This window comes from Aythya marila, assembly GCF_965140915.1.
Source record: "Aythya marila genome assembly, chromosome: 10".
Classification (NCBI taxonomy): Eukaryota; Metazoa; Chordata; class Aves; order Anseriformes; family Anatidae; genus Aythya; species Aythya marila.
In genome coordinates this window covers 6,227,095-6,241,828 of record NC_139051.1, presented here as the reverse complement: position 1 = coordinate 6,241,828, position 14,734 = coordinate 6,227,095, and the positions used below count along the sequence as shown (strand labels likewise).

General features: G+C 47.0%; 1 protein-coding gene across 1 annotated transcript in view; it reads right to left on the bottom strand.

Annotated features, from left to right (window-relative positions):
- LRIG1 (leucine rich repeats and immunoglobulin like domains 1) overlaps window positions 1-14,734 on the bottom strand; it is an 87,057-nt gene that overhangs the window by 22,272 nt on the left and 50,051 nt on the right. The window contains exons 4-8 of the mRNA XM_082768129.1: window positions 10,878-11,015; window positions 9,655-9,798; window positions 7,215-7,358; window positions 6,107-6,250; window positions 1,167-1,310 (exon numbers count right to left, since the gene is read on the bottom strand). Of these exons, the coding sequence (XP_082624255.1) occupies window positions 1,167-1,310; window positions 6,107-6,250; window positions 7,215-7,358; window positions 9,655-9,798; window positions 10,878-11,015 (714 nt within the window). The remainder of the gene's footprint in view (window positions 1-1,166; window positions 1,311-6,106; window positions 6,251-7,214; window positions 7,359-9,654; window positions 9,799-10,877; window positions 11,016-14,734) is intronic.

The following is a 14,734-nucleotide window of genomic DNA, read 5'->3' as shown; positions in this document are numbered from 1 at the left end:
AAAAACCTTCCCAACAAATGGGTGAAAATAAAGAGAAAGAAAAAAAAAAGAGTGGGGTACTTTGGCCTGGCTCTCTTTGTATTCAAACTCCTCTCCCAGCCCCTGTTGCCAATTTCCTATTCTTTCTGGCTGGCTGAGCTTGAATGCTCGCAGCCTTGTTAATCATTGTGCTCTGAGGTCTCTAGGCCTGACCTCTATTTGAATAGCTCCACATTTCAGCAGTTTCACACCCACCAAAGGCTCCCCAACAATGGGCCATAATTAAAGCATGCTCGGGTCTTTTTCACCAGGTGCAGGACCCAATGGGCCTTTCTCTTTATTAAATTAGAGCTCGCTCACACACTCCCTTCTCCTCCTCCCCCCTCAGCCCTGAACATAAAAGAGGCTCCACATTCACTGCCGAGCAAAGGGACCGGCCAGCTCCCCTTCCCCTCCATTTTTCTTTGGAAACCTTTAGTTCCGGTCTTGACAGCTGCCTCCAAGAAGGCCCTTTCTGAATGCCCAGTGGCTGAAAGGCTTTGGCTTAAGTTTAAAAAAAAAAAAAAAAAAGGCGGGGGGCGGACACAAACAAAACCCAAACTCACTTTCCAGTCACTTCCTCCACTGTGAACTTCAATAAAGGGAAGAGTGGGATGCGAGAAGTACTGTAAAGAGGGGAGATCTCTCTGTTCCCATTTCCTTTTCATTACCCAGACCATAATGGGCTTCTGAAGAGGAATAAAGGTATCAAAGTGTGTTTTCTTCTTTTTGAAGGAAGAATTAAATCAGCCTGCTGAACTCAACCAGTCTGGAAGCTTGGCCAGTGCTGTAACTCGGGTGCTGGGAACTTGGTGGGGTTTCAGGTGAAGGCGCCGAGCGGGCAGCCTCTGGAGAGGGGAGGGGAGCAGCCAGGAGCTCCTACGGCAGCTTTTGGGGCTCCCTAATTCGAAAGCACCCTACAACAGTGAGTAGTCCAGTTGCAATTTACTACTCTTAATTAAAAAATAGAAGTTCATTGAATTTGAATAATGGGTAAACACAACAGCTGCTCAAGACAACGGAGCTGCGTGTAGGGGAGTTTGCAGCTGAGAAACAGGCACCCAAAGCAAAGGAGAAGAGTTTGGCAGAACATAAACTGTAGAGGGAAGGTGGGTATTGCGTTATCTGACAAGCTGAGAGCAACTTACAGGACGCGCAGGTTTTTCAGTCCCTTGAAGGCACCTTCTGCAATATGATTGATGGAGTTGTGGCTCAATCGTAGTACGTGCAGTCCCCCGAGGTCTGCCAAGCTTCCCTCGTCCAGCCTGGTTAGGTTGTTGTAAGAGAGTATTCTGAGGAGAAAAACAACAGCCCCGTCAGCCCAACCAGCTGTTTCCAAACTCCTCTGCACCAGCCAGTGCCTGCCTCCCACAACACTCTTACGAGAGGCGATGTATACGGGGAGGGTACATAACAACCTGATTAGGAAATAACACTGCAGCCTGCAAATATTCCCCAATGATACCATGGGGCAGGAGGCATTTGGCACCCGCTTATAGGGAAGTCTTACGAGCATGAGTTGGAGGGAGGGAAGGAGGGAAGCTCCTCCAGAAGTGAATCAGAGCAACAGCCTAACACAGATGCTGTTATGCTGGGGAGAAGCTACTCTTTCTCCATGGACTGCATGGTGACGTTAGGGCCCGGCAGCAGCACCCCTCCTCAGCCCCCTGATATATAGGACAGGTTTAATTAGCCCCATAGCACTGAGATATCAGCAAGGGATATTAGTCCTGGTCATGTTCACTCCTCACTCCTGCTTGGACACCCTCTGAGGCTTACAGGAAAAAGCAGTCCCCGTCTTCCCTCTGCCCTGCGAGGTGGGGAGTGCTGCCAGACTGAAAGATTTTGAAGTTCGCATGCACCCTGGGCAGGGTTCAGACCTGAGTACTCAGGAGGTGCCTTATCGGTCCGCACTTGTGCATCGCCAGCCCCAGGCACCTGGGCGTGGGTGTCTCCACCAGAGTCTAGAGCCAAAAGCATTTCACCACAAGGCAATTGAATGCTTGCTTTCATCCACAGGAAGGAGGTATCTATCCACCGTACAGCAGCCGCCTTCCCTCCCGCTCCCCTCTGTCAGGGAGCGTACAGTCTGCCTGAAATCATCGCCACTTACGAGTGCCTAATCTTGGAGGGTTGCTTCTTTCAGCCATCTCTTCCCATTGGTTTTATTCTGTTGGTTTTTGTTTTCAGTGCTCCTCTTGTTGCAGTTTGGAAGCTGGTAGGAGAAAGCTGATTTTCTCTCCCAGCCAAGGCGCAGATGAGGCTTCTGAGACTGGATGCTGAGAGTAGGGCATGGGAAGCTCCCTGCTACTGCACACCCCTCACACAATAAATGAGGGGGAAAGCCACGGGCAAAGTCACCGGTCAGTGATCCTCAGCCTGGAGCACTCACCCACAGCTCCTGGTGCCCTGCACGAGTGTCACCAGCTCTAAGTTGCCTACAGGGCAGGGGTTATAAAGCTATCATTCAGATACATCCTGCCTCTCGTGTTTTTTCTCAAATGTCTCTCTCTACATAGGGCAGATACATATTTTAGAAAATACCTTGGTGACCTGGGAGCACAAGTCCTTTCAGAAGCTGTGAAGCACCAGACAGCTAACTTCAAAAAGTGGGGTTGTGCTGCTTTGTATAAGCACTGAAATCCTTTATTATACAAGCAACAAGAAAAAATTGAGTTCCAAACCTCCAAATTCCTTTTCTAGTCCTTTCTGTTAGTAACTCTGCTTAAAAATGTGTCTAGGGCTTGCATGAAAGTCACTGCAAAGCCAAAACCTAAGTCAAAACAGACACATACTCCTAAGCACTGCGACTGTCATTTACTTGGCAAAGGAGCTGTCTATCTTTTAGCTGTGTGAGTGGGCAGAGGGCAAGCTTTGGAAAAAATCAGCAAAGATTAATGAGTTTGAGGAAGGTATGGGACAACATATTTTCATTCCTAAAGAAGTTGTAGTGTTAGTTATGAAGAACTGGCATCTGGTCAAAATTATGTCCTCACCTGCGATTAAAGAATTTGGCTTAAAAAAAAGAAGCGTTCAAAAGTAATTCTAAACCTGGCTGAGGAAAAAAAAATAGCTCCTTTTGATTCTACACAGAAGGGTTCCTGCTACAACTGGTGAAAGCATGTTCCCATCCGTTCCTCCTGACGTCACCAGGACGGATGGACAGCAGCAGCCTTCAGCGTCTGTCTCAGTGGCTGTAACCAGCTGGGAGGTTTCAGGGGCTGAAGCACCTGGCAGCAGCTTCCTTCAACACATTCGGTCTCTGCTTCCTGCCAGTGGGAAAGGCCAGTTTGCAAAAGACTGCGTTCCTCTCCTCGGCAGTTTGGATTATCTGGGTTGAGAGAAGCCAGCAGGTCTCTGCCACTGCCCCTTCTCGTCTCTTTACCAAAGAAATCACTGGGAAAAACACATGGAAATACCTTGCCTACACACGGTCCTTCCAGCCTGGGAAGGCAGTGGAAGAGTGACCCAAAAAGCAGCCCGCCAGAAGCGATGCATGAAGCAGTTAACTGGAAATCTGTTGTGCAGCTGCAGCTCCTGCTGCCAGACAGTTCTGGACCAGGTACATCTACCTCCTTTCCTTCCCACTGACCGAACCATAGGTAAGAAGCGAGGCTTCTTCACCTTTCTGAAGAAAAAAAAAAAAAGAAAAAGACCCAGAAGCCGATTCATCATTTACATCTGATGAAATTGTATGCTCCCACTGTGGATTTTTCCATGATACTGATGCCTTAGCACCTGACCGGCGAATACAATCAGCCCTTTCTCGTGCCCATGAGAAGGCAAGAGATCTCTTTTCTTGTTGCATTTTGCATCAGACCGAGACTCGGAGTCATGTTTTCTCCTGACAACTGAAGGAGAGGCAACTCTTCAGATGCTCGTCTCCTCCCTCGTCACAGATCAGCGGAGGTCTGGGTCTCTCTTTTTGTCAATCAAGGACTTTGAAATTCATTCCCCGTACAACCAGAGGCAATACTGTCTGATAACTGAAACCCAGCAGATTTAGTAATAGGGGAGGTGAGCAAAGATCTTTTAATAAGAACGTAACAGACACATTCAAAGGAGCGCACAGAGGCAGTCTAGATGTATCTAGCGCTTCCTTTCCTCACCCTTCAATTTCAGAGCAGACTTCTCCTACGAGCACTCTCTGGCTGTGGGAGTTTCAGTTACAGGTATCTGATAGCTCTCTGTAGCAGCCTTACCCTAAAGGCAACATCTGCAACAGCTTGTAATATTTTGCAGAGATGTGTGCTAACACCCGCATAATTACCTTTCGGATCTCAGCTCTGTCGTCCCTGGCCCCACACTCTAGCACAATCCTGTTTGTCAGGCCAAGCATGCCGCAGTGGCTCCGACCACCAGCCCTTTTCCAAGTCTGCTCCATTCTGCACCGGGGCAAAAAAGTCCTGTAGCGGGTTGCTGCAGTGACTCCAAACAAGCTCCTCTAGGCCAGAACAGCTGCCCATGGGCACTGCTTGTGGTAGGAGATCCCAATCCACACGTGACATTGAAAGGACTCGGCACTAGGTGCAACCTTTCATCTACATCTTAAGGGTTTGCAAAGACAGTGTCAGGTAGAAGAGACAAGCACAGATCTCCCTAAGAGAATTTTAACGTGAGCAGTGCAAGGCACAGATGGGATGCACCCATCCCTTCAATGCAGACACCAGACACTGGATCCCAAAGCAGAAAGCTCCCAGAGCTGTACTACTAAATCAGTGTAGTGATCTGGTAGTGATCTGAATTTGGCTATTCCAGGGATCTAGCTGTGAGTGCCTTAACAAGGTAGATTCCCCTCTTTTTGATGCTTCAGACTTAAGCAGGCTGTGGTTGTTTCTAATCTGTTCTCTTGAAGACATCTACATTGACACTGCCTTAACGCAGTAAAATATCAGTTGCAGATCTGCACGTGAAGGAACTATGGCTGTCTACAGCACTATTCAAAAGAGCCCTTTAGGCATGGGCAGTTTCACAACAGTTTGAAAAATTAGGTAATTAAACAATCACATTTGTATTAAACTAAAAACAAAAGATTTCCTTGTGCCAAAAGAAAAATCCCCATTTGAATGAGTATTTTGGGCTCAACAAAAGATCCCAGTTGGCCACTGCACTACAGGTTCATTCTACAGCTTCTAACCTCAGTGGGATGGCGTGTCATGTCCAACTGCCTTTGAATCTACACGCCAAAAAGTGAGGGACTCACAGCTGGGTATGCAGTTACAGACCCTTAGTCTGAGTCCAGAGGGAGGCCTCTGAAAACAGGACGTTGCTTTACTGTACTGCTTGTTGGTGGGCAGGAGAACCCGTAACAATGTTCAACAAGAGATTTCCGAGCATCAAGCAGAATGAATTGCAGTTCCACTAACCACATGTGTCAAGTTCTCCACAGAAAAAAAGTGAATCTTTCCACAGTCCCACCGAGGGGATGACAGCTACTTCTGTAAATACTGCAAGCATCCATGTGTGTCTCTTCAAAAAGGCATTAAGCAGTGCCACAGGCCCAAAAGGCGCCCTTGTGGGGCTATCCACAACAGCACGGCTTTCTTTCATTTATCAAAGAGACCATACTCACAGCAGGAAATCTCAGGAGAGCAAAGTCAGTGTATTTACTTTTCAACAACTGAACCCTACAGGAAGGGTAAAGTGTAAATAGGAGAAAGGACAACTGCCTTTAAAGGGCCAAACCTCCGCTGGTTAAAACCAAGAATATTCTTTGTAAATACACAGGACAAAGCAAAACTTCCTTCAGGCTGTACAGTCATTATATGGCAAGCAGCAGATGTCTTGTAACTAGCTAGCTAGAAGGAGTTGGCAAGCCCCAGATCACAAGCTCTCCACGTCTTTTGGCACTGTACACTTCCAGTATACAATAACGTATATGGTGCAGAAGTATTTTAAACAGGTGCTCTGAAGGTCATAACATGATGAATAACAAGGGCACCACTTGGAGGCTGCAGTTCCTGCATTTCTACATGTTACTACAGTGGAAGCCGCAGGCCATGTGATGGGGGAAGAGTCCTTACCTTGCCTGCCAGCGTTACATTAGCATCAAACCCTGCCCAATGAACCACGAGGGAAACCAACTTACAGCTCATGCAGCTTCTGGCAGAAGCTCCAGCCGTCGGGGTTGATGCGGGATATGGAGTTGTTGCTGAGGTGGAGCTGGTGGAGAGACGAAAGGCCGTAGAGAGAGCCACTGTTTACTTCTGTCAGGCTGTTATACTCCAGGTGGCTGTAGAGAAAAATCAGAAGGAATCGACAGATAAGCAACACTGGTCAAATGCTGAAGAATTCCCAACAACGAAGAATCTCCGCAAAGGACTGGGGTTTTAGCCATTCCTACACATATTTCCTACATACCTATGTGGACACACCCATGCGTAGGCATTTCATGTGCAAGAAAGGATAGAAATTCAAGAGCAACACAAGCAAAAGGTCTAAGGTATTCACTCAGCAAAAGGCTTTCTACCATGCACTCCCACACAACCTCCCAGTACAAAGGCACAACCCTCTGCCACCATCACAGTCACGAGGTACCAAGCTGGTATATTCTGAGGGCTTAAAGCCCAGATCAAGGTGTGACTGAGGTACGCTCCACTGCATGTAAACTGGGCTTAGAGCATCCCAACGGAGTTTGTATTTGCAGAGTCTCAGCTGTGTGACAGCAGCTTCCAGAAACACACTGCCTTGATCACTTGTGACCCCGCAAACGCACTTGAAAGCCAATCACATTGCAAGTTTCAAGCATTTCTCTGCCATGACTGTTCAGCGTGCTCTCTTGTACGGAAAGAACGCATCACTGAGATAGGCCGGCTTGGTTTCTAGGTTTCCCAAGATGCAGATTAATCAGGTCTGCAGCACATAGTTTCCATGTATCAGTTGAAAGAAATTTGCAGAGCCAGAAAGGCTTTCATTTAAAGCCCAGTTGGGAACTTAGGAGTGTTCAAATCATCAAACTTACAAAGCAACACTGCCACAGCTTGAAAAACTGGATTTTTTTATTGAACACCTGGCAGAGCACTGAGCTGACAGTGGGGCAATGGGACAAAGGCTGCTGTAGCACTGCAGTTCTGTGCATGCAGGACATAGAAAGAAACATGAGGACTGGCACTCTGAGGGGAGTCCTTGCTAAAAGAAGAAAAGGACAAGATAACAGGTGAAGTCTAGGCTGTTTAAGAGAAAAGAACGCAACTTACAGAACTTGCATCTTGGCTAGCCCCCAGAAAGCCCCATCAGTCAATTTGCTTATGTTGTTGCGCTGCAGTTTCAGGACTTCCAAGCTGTCCAGTCCCTGGAACGTCAGGCCTTCAATCAGGCGGATGCGATTCCGGTTCAGCTCCCTAAAATCACCAAGGCCATACAAGTATATTAAATCCCAGCCCTTTCTCACGAAATCGTCTGCGCAGCACACAATGGGGACAGCAATGCCAACAACTCCTCCACCGACCGTTCCCAGAGAGAGCAGAAGCACACCGGAAACTTTCAATCCCCGAGCCAGCCAGGGAAGTCAGCTGGGTGTGATCTCTTAAATAAACTCACCCTGGGACAGACTCTCACTACAGAGGAATTACAGACAGTGCAGCAATTCCTCTTCAACCTCTTCTCTCTGAATATCTTTTAGGCCATTTATCCTTTTCATCAATTTTCACACTTCACCTTCTCTCAAGCAGAGACACCATGTGAACAGACACAGCTAAATGTCGGCATCGTTTTCCTTACAACCCACCGTTTTTACAGGACTTGTAAAAACTGTGCTCTGAAACAAATGGGTGCTGTATGAACTGGGAGCCCAAGAGGAAGCTTTATGGCTTAGTTTGAAAGGAAAGCTTTCAGTTCCCTTTACAAATTTCACATTTTTCCCTATTATAAGAAACTAATAAAGACTGAAACAAGTTGTTCCAATAATGAGGCAGTCAGTATTCTGTGTATACAAAGATCTCCAACTTGGTTCATTAAATTTCATTTTTTTCCCACTGTGTTAGTGGGAACCCCTAAAGCTTGGAAGCTTGGGAATACCTTTTTTTTTTTTTTTTTTTTCCCAGAATAGCAATGTGTACATCATCACAGCACGCTTCACCAACCCATATCAAACAGTATCATGGATTGCTAGATCCAGACATGCCAGGTGAAATCCCAGTTCCATAATGGCCGTAGAGAAGTTCACCGACACAACGCATTGAAGTTGAAGATAGAGCTTTGCAAATGGATGTCCTTTTTGCAAATGCAAGACTAACCTAAGGGTAGTTCCCTGCTTGGTGTTTGTGTTGAACAAAATGATGAAGATTACCACATCAGAAATTGTTTTGGAAAAGATGACGAAGCCGTACGAACTCCAAGCTTACTTTTTTAAAAAAGTAAGCTTAAAAAAACAACATTGAGGTTGCACTGAAGTTGAATGTAATTAAAGTCAAGTAAGCAATTAGAAAGTTTTTAGGCATAAAGACTGTTGCCATAACGCACTTCCTAGACTGAGCTATGCCTTGCCAGAAAAAGAACTCTACACAACAAATTCTACAACACATCAAGTCTGTATAGCTTGCTATTCGTTCCTGTTTATCCACAGGGTTAAACAACCAGCTGTGAGACTGTCCCAGAGTCTAAGAATACCAATCACTCTAACTTCTAGGGAAAACTGCTCCCAAATAGATTGAGTTGACCCTTGGTTTATTACACGTTTGCACAGGACGCAGATGAACACAGCGTATTACAAGCTCTCAGCTAATGGACAGCAATTTCCAGCTGAGAGGCAACAGACTCCTAAGACACACATGCTCTTGTCCTACACTGTTCAATCCCAAATTGGCTATGAATCCTACAAGTATGCCAGCACAGATGCACACCCATTCCTTAGACACGTCTTGGTTTAAGGATCTGCTTCTCAATCAGAAGGCTGCCGTTTAGAGGCGCGAGTTCCAACAGCCTTTGTGTAGTTTTTGTTGATAGACAGCAGTTGATCTTTTGCCTATCAAATTTGACAGAAAGACCACAACAGGTCACAGGCTGGGACCATTTCTCCAGCAGAAAAAGCAGAAGGGAAAAGTTAAGCAATTAGAGCTACTATTTACACATAAAGCATTTTTATAGTTGCAGATGTCTGTGTGTCTCCATGCAGCTCCTGCCCTACAGACTGCAGGCAGGACAATAATGATGTGTGTGTTAACTCATCTAGAGTGTTATTTTCTCTGCCCAAATATCACTGCAGTTTAACAACCTTCCGCCGTTGCTATTTTATTGCCACATAAAGATACCTGTGTGGTCTTGAAAACCTAACATGGTGGCTGAGCTCTGTCACTCCCAACAGACGCATCCTTCCAAACCTCTCTTGCACCACAGACGCCAGCAGTGTTCAGGGGAATGGATTTGTCTTACCCTGTCAATGCACAAGATGCTGATGCCTGCTGCTGCTCCCATCCCTCCCCACCTGACCAAAAGAATGGCCTGAAAGGTCAACAGCTACAAGACAAAAAGGACTCTCCCAGTATGTTTTACTCAGTGCTGGCAGGGCACCAGTGCATAGCTTATTCTAAATTTTAAATAGCAGGTAAGGAAGGGTGACATTTGGTGCATGTATTCTCAGGGGCATTTTGTCTCCATAAAGCATGGCTAAGTTTAATTAAAACACCCATTTCTACTCACAGTTGTATTAGCCTGGGTAGCCTGAACGCCTTGACAGGAAGCTGAGTGATCCTGTTTTTACTCAGACGAAGTGTTAGCAGGGACCGTGACAGACCATCAAAAGCACCAGGCTCCAGGGTGCTGATTCTGTTGCTCCCCAGGTAGCTGCAATAAATCACAGCAGAAAAATGAACTGTTCTGTCAGAAATCTCCTTTTATCAGCATTTAGTTGGTCTCCAGACAGGCTGGTGAAATTACAGAGGTGGCTTCAGTTCCCTCGGATTTCTGGCTGCACAAAAAGCACAGTGCCTTTCCCAGAGCCCTGTGACGAATGTGGAGAAGTGCAGTGCAATTCCCAAGAGCTCCCCTATAACCTCCTGCTTCAGAAAGTTTGGAGTGGAAGCCAGAAACCAGAGAATATTCTAGTGCAGTTTGACTCCAGCCATTCCCTATTTCTTTAGATTTTTCCCTTAGCATCTATCCCAGGGCTCTTTCTTCCTCGCACTCTGGTCTTAGCACAGAGGCTGTTCTTATAAATTAACAAACAAACATCAGGTACAACACACACTCTTATATCCTCTTACAACCAGAGGCAGTAAGTTTTGTGCAAACTTTAATGGAAGCAAATCATCTGTGTGCACCTTTTCAAATTTACCTAAAACACAGCTCACTCTCACTTTATGTTTCTCTGAATAGGCCAAAAGCTCTGTGGGGAGGTCATTACTCTGCTTACCCCCCCTTTTTCTTCCAATTACCAGTGAGAGATTTCTGTTCTTAGCCACTGAGATTTCATTCAATAACCGCTTCAACTGTAATGATGAAATAATCATTCACCCTCCCCCCTTCCAGATGCAAAGGGGCTGATCTAGGAAGCAGCACCTACAGATCCCACTGGGGAAGAAGATACTGTCCTGCTGGAGACAGCTCTGGCTTCTAGGCTTCCAGTGAAAACACCAACACCTGGAGGATGAATTCCAGCTTTTCACTGCTGCAACATTCCCGTGCAACACAAACAATAATCTGCATTCTTTACGGGTACGCCAGAAACCCAAATGAAAAAGCTCAATAAATAACCTGACAGTGAGGACAATGTGCTGCCATCTGATTCTCCTCTGGACTTAAAATCCTGATGAATAACCCCATACTTTTTGTGTCGTTCCCTTTCCTTCTTTTAAAGAAGGTTTGAGGCCCTTTTCTCTGCTGTGGTAACTCAACAAAAGCAGTTCCCAACAAGAAAAACTCACAGCTCCTTTATGTGAAGTCCCTGTGGAAAGCAGCCGTTTCGGATTTCCGTGATGTCATTGAAACTCAGGTCCAACGTTTCCAGGGTAACGTAGGGCTTCAGTTGACTTGCTTCAATGCTACGGATCCTGTTGTGATGCCTGAAATGGTCAGGAGGAGAAATGGAGACAGTTTAGTTCTCTTGGAAAAACAAAGCGACTAGCAAGGCTGCGGCAGGCGCTCGGGCTGGCCGCTGAGTTCACACGTGGTGATTTAAAGCACGTCTTTAGCAGCTCTCCTAGGAGAAAACCACGCCAGGGACACCTTCCCTAACCCCCATGTTGTTCCTGTGACTACAGAGATTGGGTCTCAGACATTTGCAGGCTTCTGGACAATTTTTCTCTTACAGTACAAGGCTTTCCCTTCTCCACAAGTACTGACTCAAGTCATCTGTTCTCCTTCCAGTCGTTTGGGCTTGCTCTCCTACAAGCCTGCACTTCCAAATCGGATTCATTACATGCAAACTCTGGAGGGCTGGATTTTAATCCTGCAGGCAAACAGCGCTGAGCAACAGTTTAAGCAAACTGCCCATGTTTTTACAAGGAGGATGGGATTTTCAGAGCTGTCTGCAAGAAACAGGTAAGCACATACAGTCTCAGGAAAGGTTACAAAACACTGCTTCCCTAATTCCTAGGGATTCTTCTGAAAACACTCAGCTTTGGACTATTTACAATGATTTGTAACACACAGAAATACTGTAAGACGGGTTGTTCCTGCAAACATTGCCTCATCTTCTGCCACCTCTGTCCCACTGTGTGATTAGGATGACTCCGCAGTACCGCGAGCTCTGCCCAAGCACTGCCTACAGGATCAGACCCTGTAACAATCCTCTGCACTTGCTGCCTTATCAGCACCAGCCTGAAGGACTCAATCTGATGTTTTTCTTTAGAGGAGGCACTGCAAGCTCTCCTCAAGATCTCCACAGCTGTCAAACAGTTAATTACCTTTTGGACCTCATCTGTACTCAACAAGGTCTAACTAAAAACCCCCCGAGTCCTTTCCTCTGACTCCTTTCTGGCCTGAATCAGCGGAGAGAACAGTAACCAATTAAAAAAAAATTCATTGTGCATTAGTCACCAGAAGTAGAGCACATGCCTGATGTGAATTTAGACCAGTCATTGATATTCCTGGCAAGGCTGCGAGTGAGGCACTCCAAATAGAGACGCTCAGCAGACACTTGAGAACTTGCTGAATAATAAGAGATAGCAGAGAGGGTTCAGACAAGTACCGGGGCTTAATCCGGCTGCCTACCCGCTGCGTAACCAGAAGAAGAGACAGCCGCCACTGAAAGCGCTCTCGAATGCAAATTGGGATGCCCTGGCTCTCCCGACACAGCATCAGCTCTCCGAAACAAAAACCTGCTCCCTGAGCCCACTGCAGCCTTCAAGGCACTGGAGCTGCCGGGTGTCTGGGAGCCGGTCTCCTCCAGCCTCACCCAGGTGTTCAGACAAGCTCCCAAAAATTCCTATAGCACGTAGCAAGGGTCCTGCTCCCCACATTGATCTCTCCTTCCCCACTACTAAAACCAGACTGTTTCGCTACCAATTGTGCTGGTGCTGGAAACAGAAAGAGGCCATGAACCGCATCCCCCTGACAATTTGCTCTCTGGAGACTCACCCTCCGAGCAGCGCCCGATGCTCGCTCACACCGGGGAAATAGCCCCAGAAACGCTGCTAGGACTTTAAATGCTACTTATTTAATTCAGTGCAGGCTCACAAGTCGTTAAGGACAAATTTTACACCACTACAGAAATGTTCTGCTAATATGGTGCAAAAAGGCCTCGGGAAAATCAAAGGGAAGTCATAGCTTAAGTCCCCACAAAGCGCTTACTCTGGGGTTATGGGCACGCAGGCTCTGCAGGCACGAACAGTACAAAAAGCAGTGATATGACCAGTATTCATTCACAGCTAGAAATGAAGGCTGAATTTTCATGTCCACGCCACACAGAGGAACAGAGCTCCTGTGGGCTTGTTAACAGGGTGACTGAAACAGGGAAACTCGCTGTGCCCAGGTTTTTGTGTCCTCCATTAACTGAGCGCACGGGTGAGAAGAATTTAATTTCCGTAAGGACTGGTTTTTCTTTTGCAAGGCCTCGATAGGTAAAACTCGCCAGTTCAAAAATTTCCAGCTTTTTTTCCTTCTCAAAATAACAGAGGCTGTTAAATGAGCGTGTGCGACCTGAGTCAGGGAAGTACCTCGCCGCAGACATCAGCGAAAGCAAAGCCCAACACGCTTTCGGAGCTCTGCTGAAGAAGGGGCTGCGAGTTCAACTCTGATCTCATCTGGGCTGCGATGGCTGAGCTGAACCTGGCTGTAAACGCACAGGAAATGAAGGCTTGTACAAATGAACACGAAGAATCCATAAACTACCTGACAAATCCTGCGCGGGGCAGCTGAGGCTGTAAGAGCACGGAGTGAGTTTGGACACGAGCTGTTCCTCAGAAGCCAATGTTATTTTTTTGGAGTATTAATATTTCTGTGCTTTAGTTGCTCAACTTATATCCAGCCTGCCTGCCTGCCAGATCTCCCAGCCCTTCCCAGAGGACTGAGTTAAAGAAGGGAAGGAAAGGGCAGGAAAGAGCTATATTGTCTGAGCCACGCTCGCAGTTTCCAGGTGACTCCTGTCCATTTGCCTCTCGCTTTGCTTGCGCTGCAGCTGGCAGATGAGATGGATGCGTTATTTCACACAGGAAAACAACAGGCTGCTTTCTCTCCCTCTCCCTGTCTCCTTCAAACATGGGCTGACTCCAAATGTAGCTCTCGGCTCCAAACACCATCCCGGGCCAGTCCCAGCTGGGGAATGTCAGACAGTTTGCTGCAAAGTACTGCACCCTCTCAAAGCACTGCACTTCAAACAAAAGCAGCCCTGCTGACTTTTCCTATACACAGCATGTGATATGAGCGCAACGTAGTCCAAACCTTCTGCTAGCTTGATTACATTTCATTTTTCATTCTTACAGTAAGAGCTGAAATGTGATTTAACCCTTCCTGTTAGTACTCGGATCCTTGCAGCTTGTTTCCCTTTGTTCCCAACTCTTATCACAAAGGTGTTTTACAGACGGAAGACGAGTGATGAAGTTATAACTTTACCTCTCTCCTTTGACTGCACAAGGCCGGGATTTTTACCGGCTCGCTCCTTGGTTTACAATTCCTCGGCTTCAAAGGTGACAGATCAGGTTTTAGTACCAATTGCTGGACCAGGCTTTAAAGCACAAATTACTGGTCCTTCCACAACCAATTTGCCTCCAGGTGTCTTTTCCTCTCCCCTCTCCTTAGGTATCACAGCCTGGAAACAGATTTCCCCGCCTCGCCTGGGCCAGCGTTACCTCAAGAGTATAAGATGACAAGGCCTCAACGCGAGATTGAGCAATTAGAGCCAGGAGCGTGAGCCAAGTCTCTTTACTTTCTATTCCCAGCTCTGGCACTGACTCATCCGCCTTGGGCAAGTTTCTTAACCCCTCTCTACCTCTGGGTTATCCATCTGCGTGGGAATGCACTGCCGGCCTCAGCTGCTGCACGACTGCCTCGCCGAGGACCAAGGACTTGGAGTGAAAGCTGCTCCGGTGAAAAAGAAATCCCAGGGACTGAGGAGCCCGAGTCCACGAGGGTTTGCTCGTGAATGAGGGAGGATGTAGCTGAAAGGGTTTCTTTTCCCAGCTCGGTAACCTCATTCCTGGAGACACCCATTTGCTAAAGCAGATGGGCCGTAACAACCTAGTGCTGTACACCAAGGTGACTCGAAGCCAGCGCTGGGTGGGTTTAACACCACGAGCTGCACGCACGTGGCAGCTCCTTGGGTCAGCAGAACTGAGCCTTCAGC